The following is a 15,893-nucleotide window of genomic DNA, read 5'->3' as shown; positions in this document are numbered from 1 at the left end:
TATAGCAAATAAAACTAATAATAAAAATAATTTTTACCACATCCCTCTGACATAGAAGGGTAGTCAGAAGACTCCAGGGTGAAAGAAAACAAGACACTTAACTGTCTAGAAACTCCATAGGAGGATCAAAGTAAAGATTACAATTCTGCATTTGTTTTGAAGAGTATTTAAACATCTTCAATACTCTTGACCATCTAGCTCAAAGTTTTCATCTGTAAGTATGTGTAGTGGGTTTACATGGCAAGGTTTTGGTAGCAGGGGGCCATAGGGGTGGTTTCTGTGAGAAGGATCTAGAAGCTGCTCCACTGCTGACCAGAGCCGAGCCAATAAGCGATATTGTTTTGCGCCTCTGTGAGAGCATATTTAAGACAGGGAAAAAAACGCTGTGCCACACAGCAGCTGGGAGAGTGAGAGGAGTGACGAACAGTCTTTCAGGCCATAATTTGCTTTCACTTGGAGGGGCATTCAGTATACTTGGAATCAACTGCCCCAGGGGTGGAAACACAGCCCCTAACATTTGCCATGGACTGATCCAGACGACACTGGAACAGGGGAATGCTCCTGAACACCTGCAGTACATCGATGATATCATCGTATGGGGTAACACAGCAGAAGAAGTTTTTGAGAAAGGGAAGAAAATAATCCAAATTCTCCTGAAAGCTGGCTTTGCCATTAAACAGAATAAGGTCAAGGAACCTGCACAGGAAATCCAGTTCTTGGGGGTAAAATGGCAGGATGGACGTCGCCACATTCCGACGGATGTGATCAACAAAATAACAGTTATGTCTCTGCCAACTAGCAAAAAAGAAACACAAGCTTTCCTAGGCCTTGTGGGATTTTGGAGAATGCATGTGCCAGGCTATAGTCAGCTTGTGAGTCCTCTATATCAAGTGACTCCTGAAAGAGGAACTCTTTCGAGTGGGGCCCCGAGCAACAACAGGCCTTGGAACAACTCAAACAAGAAATAGCTCGTGCAGTAGCCCTTGGGCCTGTCCGTACCAGACCAGCTGTGCAAAACATACTTTACACTGCAGCTGGGGAGCATGGGCTCACCCGGAGCCTCTGGCAGAAGACCCCAGGAGAAACTCGAGGCCGACCTCTGGGGTTCTGGAGCCAGGGCTATCGAGGACCAGAAGCTAATTACACTCCAACTGAAAAAGAAATATTAACAGCATATGAGGGGATTCAAGCCGCTTCAGAAGTTATTGGTACAGAAGCACAACTTCTCTTGGCCCCACAGCTACCTGTGTTACAATAATTACTGCGTGATCTTCTCGTCCTTATCTCAACCTTTGAGCCCTTTTCATCATATTTTCTCCCCATTTCTCTTTGAGGAGGGGGAGTGAGAGAGTGGCTGTGGTGGAACTCGACTGCCCACTCGAGTGGAACCATGATAGTATGTTATATTTTTCTGAATTTTGTGGAAAGATACTTACGCAACGTATTTAAAAATGTAGTAGTTCCTATGTGGTTGTGTCTGGGACCTAACATCTGATCGCAATTGCATTTGTTTAAAAAGGACAAAAAAAACTACTGAATATCTTATGTGGAGGTGGGAAGGAGGTAGGGACTCTCCTTTTGAGCTTTCACTGGCTTTATAGAAAATAGCAAAACTGTCAGAAATGTCCTTATTCTTGGCACTGGTTCAAGTTGCTGAAAATAATTACATTCTCTTCACAAGAGCAATTTTGGAAGTAAATGGAGGAAAGGTAAATTCTCATAAAAAAAAAAAAAAGTCTTGATAATATACATGCTACTGATGAAGTTGTCTACCATTTTGCTCCTTCTCCACACACTAAACTATTTTCAAATTGAAAATGCAGGAATGTCAAAAACAGCTATTCAATTAGCAGGTTACCCACAGGCTTTGAGACATACCACCTGGGCCAAACTCTATACCAAATCATGCATCCTGTGTCTTTGAGAAGTAACTTTGGTAACTTTTATTTTAATGACATCTTATTCACATTCCCCTCTCAATTCATTGCCCTTTGCTAGCAAACATGTTGCATGTTCCTGAGTATTAAAAAAACAAAACAAACAAACAAAAAAAAAACAGACACACAGGAAAAGAAAAACACACCACTTTACCACAAATATGACAAACATAAGGCAAATTCTGTTTTGGCATCTGTTATCAAGTAATATTTCACAAAGCCAAGATACAAAAGTTTATCATTCTCCCACTCCTCCCCCCCCCCAAAAAAAAAAAAAAAAAAAAAAAGAAAAAAAAAAGGAACAGATGTAACTTGTAGTCTGGCACAAAGAATATCACATAACAAAGTTTGGAAAGAAAAGCCTCTAGCTCCCTTTTTACCTCACCAAGACAAAATGTATAAATAGCTCTAAAACCCTCCCCATTTTGGGGGCCAATAAGACAACTGCTACAACTGTTAATGCATATGGTGTTATAAAATGTTTAACAGTAAAAAGTACCCATTTGGCTTTGCCTTGAATTCCGGTTGTTTGGACTTAGCACCAAATCATCTATGTAATTTTTCAGCTCAGTCATATTAAGAGATGCTTCCTACCTTCTGAAACTACCTTCTCTACTGCTCCAATTGAGTAAATATAATTCTCTCATCCCACCCCCAACTAACATGAAACAGATGGAAAATACATTAAATTAGTTCTCAAAGAATCATTTTCTCATTCAAATACCAGTCACTGACCCCAGTGTGGTCTTTACATGTGCAACATATCGACTGGACTCCACTGTGAGAAAGAAATCAGTTACATCTCTTGGGAGTCTACTACAGATAGTGAGAATTTCATCGGGTTTGGTGGTGGTGTTTGTTTTTTTTTTTTTTTTTTTTTTTTTTTTTTTTTTTTTTTCCCTGGAACAGACACACAGTACATGATACACAGCTTTGCTAAGTACCCTTCAGGTACCTTTGCTAGGTACTTTTCAGTATAGTACTTTAAGAGGTAGAACTTCCCTGCCTCAACTCAGTGCCACACACCAGCAGACATACGATCAATACTGAGGAGAGTGTCCTTTGTAATGTCCCTCCCTCCTCCCCCCCAAAAAAAAACAACCAAACAAACAAAAAAAACAACTCTGCAATCCAAATTCCACATGCTTATCTAGTTTTCTCATGCTTGTTTCACCAAACTTTAAGATTTTGCCTTACATGAAGACTGTGAGCTCTCTGGAGTTAGGCTCTCTTATTCATTATCCCACTAGACCACTGAGAAGTAATCAGTGTTCATCTGAAAAAGAGATGAATTCAACTTAGAAGATTGACCACTGCAGAATAAACACAAGGGAGATCAATGTCCAGGTTATGTGTTTCACTACTCATGACTGCTTCCTTCCTTATCCTTCCCAACACTGCTAGTTACTTACATTCATGCAACAACAACACATCTGGCAGCACACCCAGTGCAGAATTCAAATAAATCAAAATTCAATTGTTTTAGTATCTGAACTCAATAAATTTCACATAGAGGAGAGAAGCTATATGCAAAAGGATCACATTCTTCAATCACAGTCAGCCAATCAAGCCAGCTTAATACAAATGAAAAACCCCACTGTGTTACAGTTTGAAGAGCTATTTGGAACTACAATGTGGCCATCTACTCCTACCTTTAATACAATGCAGACAGATAAGGCATTATTCTGTATCTTTAAAAGGCCTTCCTATTGTGTTAAATTAATTCAGCTGAGCTATAGTATGTGTGAGACAGGAATCAGACTTTTGCCCATCCTGACAGAGCACAATGCTTTCTACCACGAGTAGTCCCAAAGAAGTCACACAGCATGCCAGGTACAAAGTACTTGCAGAAGTGAGCCCTCAGACAGGGCTATAAAAGCTCTGGGTTAAGGAAGCACATATCGACTTGCTTCTGCTTGATCTGTTACACAGCTTGACAGTAACAGATAGCCAGTTGCATTAGTGTCAATGCTCAGATAAGTTTCTCTCAATATCTGTCACAAAAAAACAGATGCTGTATCAGTGTGCCAGCTGTATTATCGGTCACTACATAGTTGATCATACTTAATAACATCCTCAAGCACAGATATGGCTAACAAGCGTCACAGGCTGCAATTACTATTGTGAGCCACAGTCACTCAGATCACCCTGACTTTGTGCTGCCAGCAGCGCACATTCAGCAAGCAGCTGCCTCCCACCTTTCCTCTCTCAAATACATTAACGTGCCTCAATATGGAGCCAGAGTTTGTTTTCAAACTCTTAACAGGATCACTGAAAGAAAAGAAAAAAAAAAAAAAAAAAAAGATACCATAAATGATCCTCTGGACTGTTTCCAGAGTAGTGTATTCTCTTAGCAATTGCTTTGGAAGCAAGCCAAAAGTGAGAAGTGTTCTTGCAAATGAGCATACTGTTATACTCAAGTACAAGTTATCATTTAATTCTTTTGTCAACATCAGTGTGGTTAGAAATTAAGAAGCCTGTTTAATACATAAGTTACTTGACTTCCAGTTACCAAACATGGATTTCTCCTCTATCTATCCACACCCCCAACGCCCCTCTTCCCGACTCACTTCCCAACATGTACTGTTGTCTTTTTTGGATACTTTCTCTTCTCAATTGAAAGACAAATAAAATTAGTATACTCATTGTATCAGCCATGACTAGGTCCCTAATCAAGGAAAAAAGAAAAAAGACAGTCACTCCAAAGAAACATTTGAAAACATCAGAACAGGTTTCAGAATAGGATATACTGCTTAATATTTTTAACAGAGCCTTAATACAGTCTGCTGAGCAGTTTCATGTGGGCAGTTTTTCACATCATGATTATTCCTAATGAGATCACCCTCTGTACTGTATAAGCCTTCATCCCTTCCCAACAAAACAATGAAAGATTTGTGCGAGGCTACAAAGGCCTCCGATCAATTCTACTCACTTCACCTTATATAGAATTTACTAGTAAAAAAAACTCATCAGGAACACAATCATGTTTTTCCCTGAGGACAACTTAATAATAATGAGCACATTTACTTTCCTTCCTTTAGGGTGACCCTAATCCTCTGTAGATTTTGAAATCCTTACATAAACATCTCAGACTCACTGACCACAGCCATCTTTGGTTTTGAGATTCTGTAGGTTATTCCTCTTCACAGATTTGTGGGCAGTGGGGGCTAGAGGTGTTACATGCAACACCTGTGCAACTTACATGCAACATTTCTCACTAATGTATGTCTATCATGTGATAAAGATGTGACCATAAATAATTAGTTGTGTTATCTTATGATAAGAATGATATATAACTTGTTTTAAATGTATATGAAAATATGTCTTGATTTTACTGTAAGCAGAGACAGTAATATATCCTTTTTTTTTACACAAAGCAGAAACTTCTTACGCATATAGCCCAGCCATGCTAAGTGTAAGTATTTTTCTAAAAATGTGTAACTGAATCAGCCCAAATTAGAAAGTACAATGCAATAGTCTCTGACTTGCTAGTATTATAAACTAATCACCATGATCCCCTGGCAAACCAAAATTTAAAGTTAGTTTTATGCATAAGATATTGTAGAAAAGAAAACATACTTCACCCTGGGAACTTGATATTCTGTTTGAAAGACCTAAAACAGTATTCTCAATTTGTATGCACTCATGACACAAATCTGTAATGCAGTTTTTGTGTGTGCATTATTTCTATTACTAACCACATGTCATTCTAAGTTTATTTCCTCAGTTTTAGTTTCCTTGTAATTGTCACAGACCATATAAAAGAACAAGTTCTTTAACCACTCAGGGGTATTAATACAATGTTCTGTACTAAGAAGTATAAGGACTGTCCCCTTAAATTGCTCAGAGTTTTAGCCCTGAATCACTATTTATACTTTGCACAAGTTTTTAAATGTAAACAAGAATAGAATTAAATGCAGTACACAACTGCCAATGTCCATGCCTAGAAAAACTGACTGCTTTAGACTGGCCAGTGTAAAGTTTACAGACTGAGGATGTGAAAACTTAAGATGCAGACTGATCATGCATTTCTGTTGCAGAGAAATAATCAGATGGTATAATATAAACCCATATTTGCACATATTACAACAAGCTGTATGTTTACTTACGTTCACACGTGTCTCCTTTCTGCTGGTATCCTGCTTTGCAGATACACTTTCCAATAGGCACTAACCATTCTCCCTCTGCACTACAGTGCATCTTCGGAGAGTTCTCAGCCTCCTCCTCTGCACTGCTGACGCAAGTTCCTCGTACTTCAACTAAAGAGGAAAACTCTGAACCAGTCACTGTGTCAGGAAAAATAGCTAAGTTCTCAATGATGGACCAGCACTTCTTGTAGTAGACTTTGACAGAGACCAAAGCAATGCAGGCCCCTACATCCTGAAATGCAAGATAGAATCCTTTTTTGGACAAAGGTCCAATTTCTCTCACCTCTGTGTTAAGTTTCATTTTCCTTTCCCCCAGATCACCCTGGGTAAAACTTTCATCTGCTGCAATAGTGTCTATTTTTACATATTGGTTTTCTCGGATATTCCTGCCAGTGTCGTAGTCTGTTTCATAATAATACAAGTTAAAAGTTTCTTTACAAGTTCCCAGAACTCCAGGAAGACTGTTACAATCCCTCAGAGTGAATTTCAGTTCTACAAAAATCCTTTGTGCATTGCTTTTTGCAATCCAGTTAGTCCGAAGCCAGTTGTTTTGGTTTGATTCCATGACCTGGCATACCTGGTATGTTCGTATAGGAGTGTAGTTTTCATCCAGTCCACTAATTTCTTCCCACTAAAATAATAACAAGCAGTTAGTAATATAAAACAAATATGACATTGTAACTATTGTGAATTTGAAAAAAAAGCTTCACACAACTTAAGTCTCACTCCTTTTTAACAGTTAGGCTTCATAAAAAGTATGTTATTAAAATATTCTTAAACATCCAAATAAAGAAAATACATATTAATCCAACTGGAAGATCTGCCCCCATCTATATCTTTCCCATATATAAAAAAAAAAAAAAAATAATAAATTTAAAAATCATTTTCACATCATGGATACAATTCTAAAGGGGAAACTTTAGAAAAGGCTGTTCAACATACCAAGCTCTAATTCCACACTGGGTTCTCCCACATTTTATTAAGGTCATAATAGCTTTGGGTAAGCAAAGACCAAAAGGCAGCTTCATTTCCAGAAGAAACCTAAAATCAGTGTAGTCTTAGAAACTGAAATTGCCTAGTGTGCAATTTCAGCCTTTGTGCATAAAAACATTGGGTGGAGCTTTCAGTTGTATGGAAAGCAGAAGGCTCCTGAAACTTATGAGGTGTACAATTTTCACTTCTATGTGATTAAAGTGGCATGGAGAGACAACGAGAAACAAAGGACAATTAAAAGTCTGAAAGTGAGAAAACACTTTGGTAGTTTTCTTTTTGTTCACTCCATGTTCCATTCTACTCACAAACCAACACATATAAGCGGATGCTCCTCAACTCACCTTTTGTTCAGGGGCTGCACCCATGTTAAAAGAAACTAATTTCAGTTGGCTGGGAGTTTAAATATTAGATTAAATATTCAGTTAAGAACAACCCACATGATTGAAAGTTCTCTGGTTCAAAGCCAGAGAACTGGCTTTTGTTGTTACTCCCTCCTTAGGATAACAACTGTGTAACAAACCCAGAAGTGTATAACAGACCTGCAGTCTTTCACAGAGTTTGGTGTCTTTGAAAAGTGCACCTCCGGCAACGGCAAACCTTCCCCTGAAATCAGCCAGGCAAATCTGTGCAGGTACATTCAAAACAGCGTACATCTCACACTTCTTTTCGTATTTCTTGTAACATTAAACATACTGCAGAAACTGCAGCTGTAATAAATTAAGGGTTTGTTTTTTTTGAGCTATCCTCACCCAATGATATAGGCAACCGTGACTTCTTATGGCACTTAGCCCTCTGGCCGTGTGTCAATAATGCACTTAAGCTCACGCTTAAGATCAATGACAGTACTTATGAGCTTAATGGTAAGCATGTGCTTAAGTGCTTTGCGGAACTAGGATATTCAGCACCTCTGCAGGACAGAGCACTCACTGACATTCCTCATACTGGTAACCAAGCATGGAAGGCATTGGTTTTCCAGACTAGGGACCATGCAGTATACAATACTTTGCAAAACTATTTGACAGCAAATGAGATCATTTTAATGTTGGCCTACTGCTCCAAGAAAAAGCAGATGTAGCTGGATTGATGCTGGAAGTTATCACCACAAAATATATCATGACTGCAGATGCTGAAATGCACAGAAGTTGTACATATCAAAGTATATTTCAAAGACCTACAGTTAATATAGATGTGGCATCTATGGTATTATACATATATATACATGGGATTAAATTATTGAAATATTAAATGCTCATGGAATCAACTGAATGCATATGGAGTCAACTGAACTGAATGCATATGGACCTGTATTCATGTCAGACTATTTTGATAATAAATTTATTAGATCTGAATGAGTAAGATTCTCCCCAAGCTTGTAGTGCTTGAGAACTAGCACTACTAACAAGAACAGGGAAAAATAAAAAAGGGACCAGGGTTTCTGGCACCGTCACACTGATGAATGAATGAATGAATAAATAAATAAATAAATAAATAAAGCACCAATCCAAACGTGACAAAAAAAGGCATGAAGCCTAAAATTTTACTGATTTTTATAATTTCAGTTTCACATCACATGGAACATTTTCATCTTGTGTAAGCAGTTCTCCCTGAACACACCAAGACAGATTCTGGAATAAGACAGTCCAGTTAAGGAAAGTATCATCTCCGTGAAGCACAAGCAGCTTTAATGCAACACAGAACAGAATTTGACTCATCAGAGTCTGGGCATCGATGGGATTCTGTCACATCAAAATAGATATATGTCCCCATCCTGGTCAAAAAAAAAAATATATTTAACAAAAATCAAACTGTTTTCCTTTGACATAAAAGAGCTGTCATACAGGCAAGAGCTCATTGTATGGGGATACAAAACACTAAATTCAGATAAGAAGCCTTATTTTACGTTATCTTCAGCTGAGGGCTTAAATCTAGCTTTCCACATTTTCCTGAATCCATGGAATATGCACGTCTTAAAAAAAAAAATAAAAAAAAATGGGACTATGACTTAGGAGTTAATTCAGTAATGACAGAACTATTACTTCAAATAGTCCATTGCATACCTGCTTCTCTGTGGAACTAAAAAAAAAAAAAAACATCAGTACTTCAGGATAAGTCTTCACATATACCACCTGAGATCATACCTCATTAGTATTTTTAAAGTGATAAATTCCATGTTGGCTTTTATAGGAAGGAAATTCATTTTTTCTTTAACTTGCTGCTACATACGGTGATATTCGTGCCATCCTATTTAAATGTATCCTTTCTATTGATTCCAATATATAGTATTTAAACTAACAAGAGATCAGTGTTAGATGTAACATCTGCAGTTGAATAAGGTATTTAACAAGTGCCTGGGTGATATAATCCATACTACAGTGAAGTGGTAGTTTCACTCAAGAGATATGTTCTCTGTGTTTATTCTCATGAAATCTTTGTGTAGTAGACAATAAGTGAAAGTACTTTTTTTTTTCAAAATTACACTATTAAAATGGTATTTCTATGTTGATACACAGACTGATCAGATACTTCTGATCATTTTCACACAAACATCCAGTCACTAGTTTTCATTCATTTTTAGTTTCATTGAAATTGCCTTCTACCTCTTAAAGTTCCCTTTTACCATTTATTGAATTTGACTCTACTTTCATCTTTAAGTATGCTGACATGTGTAATGTGTTGACATGTCTTTCATTATCTACAGGTTAACATAATGTAATTGCCACCAACCTAATCTTTCAAACACCTCTGGTAAAGGCTTCAATCAATGTAAAACACTAATGCCGACATTATTAGACACCATAAGTGTTGAGCTCACATTACATTCTTTCTGAAGTTGTTACATTCGTTTCCAGTTTATGCTTGTATTGATTTTACGATCTTGCTTTTAAAGAAAGACACTTTCAGATTTTCATTCTTCTTATTTAAAGGATTTGTTACACTTTTATATCCCCACTCACACTTCACGCTCTTCTGGCTCCAGATTTCTCAATGCGCCGAAGATTAAGGGCCTGATCCCCCACGTCCTTGTTCATGCAAGGAGTCACAGTGGATGCTGCAAGACTGCTTCCATGAGTAAGAACGAGACATATAATTTATTATTTCTCAGACTGAGCTAACGTTGGACAATATACCCACTGTATCATTCTGAAAATATTCTTTCTTCCTTAAGACTTGAGGAAGAAGAGGTTTTATACCACTTTTAATTCAGTATAAAAGCAGCATTTCTAAAATATATAAGACAATAGTACAGATGTTTCTAAATCTCTCGTTTTTTATAATGATGTACTACCATACAATGGTGCATTTAACAGAATACCATGAGATTAATTTGTAAGCAAGCTGGAGGTGGCCTTAACCACATAATTGGTTCCTGGTTCCAGATATCAAGATCCTCAAGACTTGGGGATGTTTCAAGTTTGGAATGTCATTTCAAACACATCTGCAGTATAAATGTTTTTATTTTAGAGCACTTCAATCTGTGCTATTCAGTTACAAAGAAAACATCATAAACAAATTTATGATTGCCCATTATACAGAAAATGAAAAACATATTTTTAGAAAGTTTCCACACAGAAGTATATCTGCTGTTCCTAAAGGATAAAGAAAAAAGTGATTTAAAACACTCTGTTGTAAATATAGAGAGTTTTCTAGTACACCACAAAGGATTACAGTAAAAAGGAAAAGCTACTGAGGATGTTTAAGTGAGCTTCCAAAGAGGAGACTCCTTTTAATTAGCTTATGTTTGTACACTATAACCCAAGGTACACTTCTTTCCATTCTAAAAATGAAAGAGCCGTAAACACTTGGTACAATTAATGAGAGAAATATGAGAGAGAGCTAGTTTAAAGCAAGTGTTGCAATTGCTTTGCTAAAATAACTACTCATCTTCATGAAGTTAATTTTTGCATGGAGTACTTACCCCGTTGGGAGGAGAGGAAATCCATTCCAACTCTGTCTGTTGTGCTTTAGAGTCCAGCAATATTACTAAAAAAGAAAGAAGATGAAGAAAAAAAAAAATCCACCATTTGTTAAATATAATATGCAGCAATATAAAATCAAAGAACAAAGTCTAAATTTTAAAAATAATAAACATATTTCTGTACAAATTAATTTTTGTTCACATTATTGAAAAAAATATGCAAGTACAACTATGTACAACATAGATGATTAAATGCTTTTATACCATCCATATATAAACAGATCTTAACAATTTCATTGCTTAAGTCTAAGCTGAATGCATTTCCTAGTGCCCTAAAATTATTAATAATCAGCCATTAAGATACATGTTCCCTTTCCCATCTCCTCATAAGGAGGACACTTCCCATATGCTGGGAAATTTACAATGAGCTTAAAAACAAACAAACAAACAACAGCATTTCAATACTTATCCAAACTGATTTAGACAGGTCTAGTCTATATCTTACCATGAGTTGCACTGTAGAAGCAATGGTCTTTTTGAGTAAGAAAGAAAAAATCATGCCCTTTAAGTAGTAATTCCATAAACAAATGACAAACAGGAATACAGAAAGTAAGAGACTCTGCAATTACCTCATACACTGCGTATACAAAATACTACTTACACAAAGTCAGACTAACTCATTTTATAGCAATGGCTTACTAAAATCTTCGTGTCATTATACCCCAGTGACACTTCTGCAAAAAGACATCAATTTTAGTAGCAGTGCAATTATTTGCAGCTAAATGTGACCCTGCTTCAGAAAGTGGTTAATCACAGACTAGTAAACCAGCTCTTAACTATTTTACAGGACATATTGGAGGATATTACTGATGTTCTATTACCTCCAAATATACATTTATATGCAAGCTTTATATTTCAATCACAGTTATATGCCTCTTTCTAAACATATCATTATAACTTTCTGAAAGACTTTGAAGTGACACATATATTAATCTGTGATGTCCAAAAAAAATACATGAAATCATTTGTTGTAATACTTCTTTTCAAACAGTCAAAGCTATATGGTGATCAGCCATGTATCTGGGCTTGGCACTTTGAAGATTCCTTCTTCAAAACTGCATACTTAACTTCATACTTTTATTTGGTAAATAAAATGTCACATCTCTAATTTAAATATATTCAGTATGGTTATAGCTTTGAAGCTATTTATAACTTTATGCACAACATTTAAATAGTTAAATTCAATACATAATTTGTATTAAATTCAATATATAACTTGAAGCAACTTTTATCAGGTCTTTTGAATTGGTTTCAAGTCTGCTTTCAGCCCTTTATCCAGGTAGAATTTAATACAAAACTTCACTGGATTACTAGAAAGATGGCACGACATTAAAAAAAAAAAAAAAAAGTATTTAAAGGTTCATCCAGTAATATCTGAAATATTAGTTGAACTCCAAACGGTAGCATCCAGGCCTGTATTTCAGTAATAAAGTCGAACTACTCATTAAAGAAGTTTGATAGTCTCTTTCTAGAAAGATTATCTGCTTATTTCATTAAGCTTGGATCCAAGGGGCTTTACTTTGTAACATTTTCTATAGAAAAGCAGGTGGTGTATGCGGTGGTTTGTTAAACAAGAACATTTCTAACGATCCTGGAAGAAAAGGTACCGTGAAAAATTTAACCTTTTCAGCACCAGCACAAAATCCCACGGCTGCAATTCATTACACTTTTTATTTGGCAGCAGTTCTCCAGCACTTAGCAATGGGCAGGCACATCCCAGAAAGACGACACACAAAACAAACAAACAAAAAAGAAAAAAAAAAAAAAAAAGAAAGAAAGAAAAAAAAAAAAAACAGCTTGCTCTGCAAATACTCTGGAAGACGCTGCCTTTCTCGTCGCCCCGAAAGTTACTGGGAACAACCATCCCTGGCGGGCGGCTGGTGCACGACTCCTAGCCCGGGAGGAGCGGCGCCGCCGGGGGCTCCGCGTGCGAAGCGGCGGCCGGGGGGGGGCGGCGCCGCGCTCCGTGCACCCCCGGCAGCCGCGGGAGATGCGCATCGGGCACCCTCTGCCCAGGAGCGCGCAACTCCCCGCGGACCAGCCCTCCGCGGAGGCGCAGCTCCCAGCCACCCCCCCCACACGCCCTCTCCCCGCTTCTGCAGGACAAAAAGCGGCAAGAGTCGTAAATCCCGCGGCCTCGAGGAAGGGGCTCCGCGGGATACCGCGCACTCGGGAAGCGGCGGCCTCTCGTCTACGCATGGAACCGCGGCCGCGCACCCGCTCCGGGCAGCAGCGGAGAGGCCCTAACGTGGTCCCCTCCCAGCAGCCGGTTTGGGGAGGAGGCGTCCGCAGGGGCAGCCCCGGGACCAGCCCAGGGCAGGTAACGCCGACACCCTCAGTGTCGGAGAGCCCAGCCCCTCTCCAGCATCTTTTATCGAGCTGCAGCAAGGAGAGTCGGAAAACTTTCCAACCTCGCCCCCCGCATCCCCTGTCGTCCCCAGAGGGAAGCAAAGGGAACCACGAGGGGCTGCAGCCGCGACTAGCGCTTAATGGAGGCCGGGGTGAAGCCGCAAAGTTATTTCCCCCCTACCCCCATCCCGTCTCTTTCTGCCGAGGGAGTTTTCGGAGCTTGCGGCAGGTACAGCCGCTATCAATCCCTGTCTGCCGCTCGCCCCCTCCTGACCCTCCTGTGGCTAGGCTGATTTTCCCCAAACGCCCGCACGTTGCACACACACACACACCGTATACAAATGTATACATAAACGCCTCGGCACACGCAGCCACGAGGCAGGCTGCCGCCCGGACCCTCCGGGGCAGAGCGGGGCAAGCTGCCCGCACCCCTCCTCTCGCCACTCGGCCACGCCTGACTGCTCCCCGAGTGGGGGGCTCTGTGCATCCCAGCCCCTCCAAATAAACTTTCGAGACACAGCCAAGGGAAAGCTCTCTCCTCTTTCCCTCTCTAGCCTCGCCATCTCCTTCTTCTGTTGAGAGCAGAGGACATTTTAATTGAGGGATTTTTGTTGTTGTTGTTCTTTTTAGGCTTGAAGTGGTATTTTACTGCATGCCAACTGTTTGGTGAAAATACTGACGTATCCGACTGGGGTGGGAGGGGTAGGACTCCAAATACCTTCATACGCACAGACACCGACAAAGTCCCTGCCTCACCTCTCCCCATTCCCCCCTCTCCCCTCCGAAGATGGAGACGGACCTTCGCCTTCGGCTGTCAAACGTGACCGGGGCGCCTTTTAAATAATCTCGTATTTTCCTAGTGTGAGAAAAGAGATCCCCGAATGGACTTGGATTTTAAACACCTCCATCAGTAGTCTCCGATAGAAAATCGCCTGTTTTGTCTGCGTGCGGGGGGGGGGGAAGAGGGAGAGAAAGGGGAGGGGGAGGGAGACAAATGTCCAGCGCTCGCCTTACAGATCCCAGCGTTGGTTTAATGGAAATTAGGAAGCCCCGTAGTGATATGCAGATGGTGTAAAACATCCATCCCGAAACCTCTTCCTCTCTCCAGCGATGCCGGGGAACAGCACACGCGTTGCGGGAACACGACGCCGGGTTGTACCCTCCAAATGCATACCCAGCCGGGGTGCCCCACAGATGCAGACCCCAATTTTGCACCCCGATGCTCCCTTCCCACGCTCCGTGCGCGGCCCCGGGGGGGCGGAGGGCTGAAGGCCCCCGGCGGGCAGCGGCACGGGGCTGCCCCGCAGCCTCCCCCGGATCGTCCCGAGCCCTGAAGCCCCCAGCCCCTGCCCGGGAACCAGCGGGGTGAGCCGCTCTCCCCGCACCTCGCCCGGAGGATTAAGGCTGCCGGAGGGGAGCGGGGCTGCCCTGCGCGGATCCCCGAGCCCGGGGGCTGTCTCCCCAGCCCCACGCTTTTCTATCACGTGCAGATACCTCCCAAACCTCAATCCCCAGGGCAAAGGCAGTTGTCCTGTTCTCTCTCACATGCACATATACATAGTAAACGTCTTGCTCTTTCCTCCCCCCCCCCAGCAGCAATTAAAATAAAAAGAAATTAACGGGGGGGCTGACAAGCAGCTCGCGGCGGCAGGCAGGTCCTCCGCTAAGCCACCGCACAGACTTGGCGTGCGAAAAGCAATAAATAAGCCCAAACTTTTTGTTTCCCGCATCACCTTACCTTCTTTCGCAGCCTGTGCCTCCCCCGTGTGTGCAAAGCGGAACAGCCAGACGGAGCACAAAATAATCCAAGAAGGGAGCCTACTTCGCAGAACCATGGTGCAGGAGCGGGGCGGTTTTGATATTTCTACCTATCTATTCCTAGCCGCTGCCGCTGCCGCCGCTTGCTGGGTACTAGAGGACGGTGGAGAATTCGCTCTGCTCGTCTTCTGCTCGGCGCTCCCTCCCTCCCGGCTGCCTTTCTCGTTCTCCTCCTCCTCCTCCTGCCTCTGCTGCTGCCGCCGCCGCCGCCGCTGCTGCTGCTGCTCCCGCCTCCTCCTCCGCGCCGCTGCCCAGTCCCGCACCGGGCCGCCCGCCCGCGAGCCCCGACTGCAGCCGGGCCGCCCGCGCCGCGCTCCGATAATATCAATTAGGGCGAGGGGGCGGGACCGCGGCGGAGGGGCGGCCCGTCCCTCAACCTGATTGACACGCAGCGGTGCCCAACCAGCGGCGAGGCTCGGAGCCCGGCGGGCGGAGCCCGGCGCTCGAGTGGCTGCGGGCGGAGGGGCGGGGCCGGAGGGGTCGACCAATGAGCGGGCGGCGGGGTCGGGTTGCCGCTGGTGTTGGGGAGCCGCGGGATGAGCGCGGGGCATCGGGGCTGGGACCGGGACCCGGACCAGGGCCGGGTGAAGGCGCTCGGGGGTCCCCCCTGTGCTCGCCCCCTGTCCAGGTCCCGCAGCCATCAGGGTGTGGAGCAATGGGGGGGGGGTCCCG

The 15,893-nt window shown here is 41.8% G+C and overlaps 1 protein-coding gene across 8 annotated transcripts in view; it reads right to left on the bottom strand.

Annotated features, from left to right (window-relative positions):
• Positions 1-15,533, bottom strand: part of EPHA7 (EPH receptor A7) — a 166,944-nt gene extending 151,411 nt beyond the window's left edge. For 4 of the 8 annotated variants that reach the window (XM_068677921.1, XM_068677925.1, XM_068677926.1 and 1 more), the window contains exons 1-3: positions 15,142-15,531; positions 10,995-11,059; positions 6,047-6,716 (exon numbers count right to left, since the gene is read on the bottom strand). In XM_068677921.1, coding sequence (XP_068534022.1) covers positions 6,047-6,716; positions 10,995-11,059; positions 15,142-15,238 — 832 coding nt within the window. In that variant the 5' untranslated portion in view covers positions 15,239-15,531. Of the gene's footprint in view, positions 1-3,079; positions 3,214-6,046; positions 6,717-10,994; positions 11,060-15,141 lie in introns of those variants that run through there. The other 4 variants (XM_068677922.1, XM_068677928.1, XM_068677929.1 and 1 more) reach the window with 3 other exon arrangements.
• Positions 15,534-15,893: the final 360 nt, after the last annotated feature.

Source organism: Anas acuta, chromosome 3, assembly GCF_963932015.1.
Source record: "Anas acuta chromosome 3, bAnaAcu1.1, whole genome shotgun sequence".
NCBI lineage: Eukaryota > Metazoa > Chordata > Aves > Anseriformes > Anatidae > Anas > Anas acuta.
This window is presented reverse-complemented; position numbering and strand designations above follow the sequence as displayed.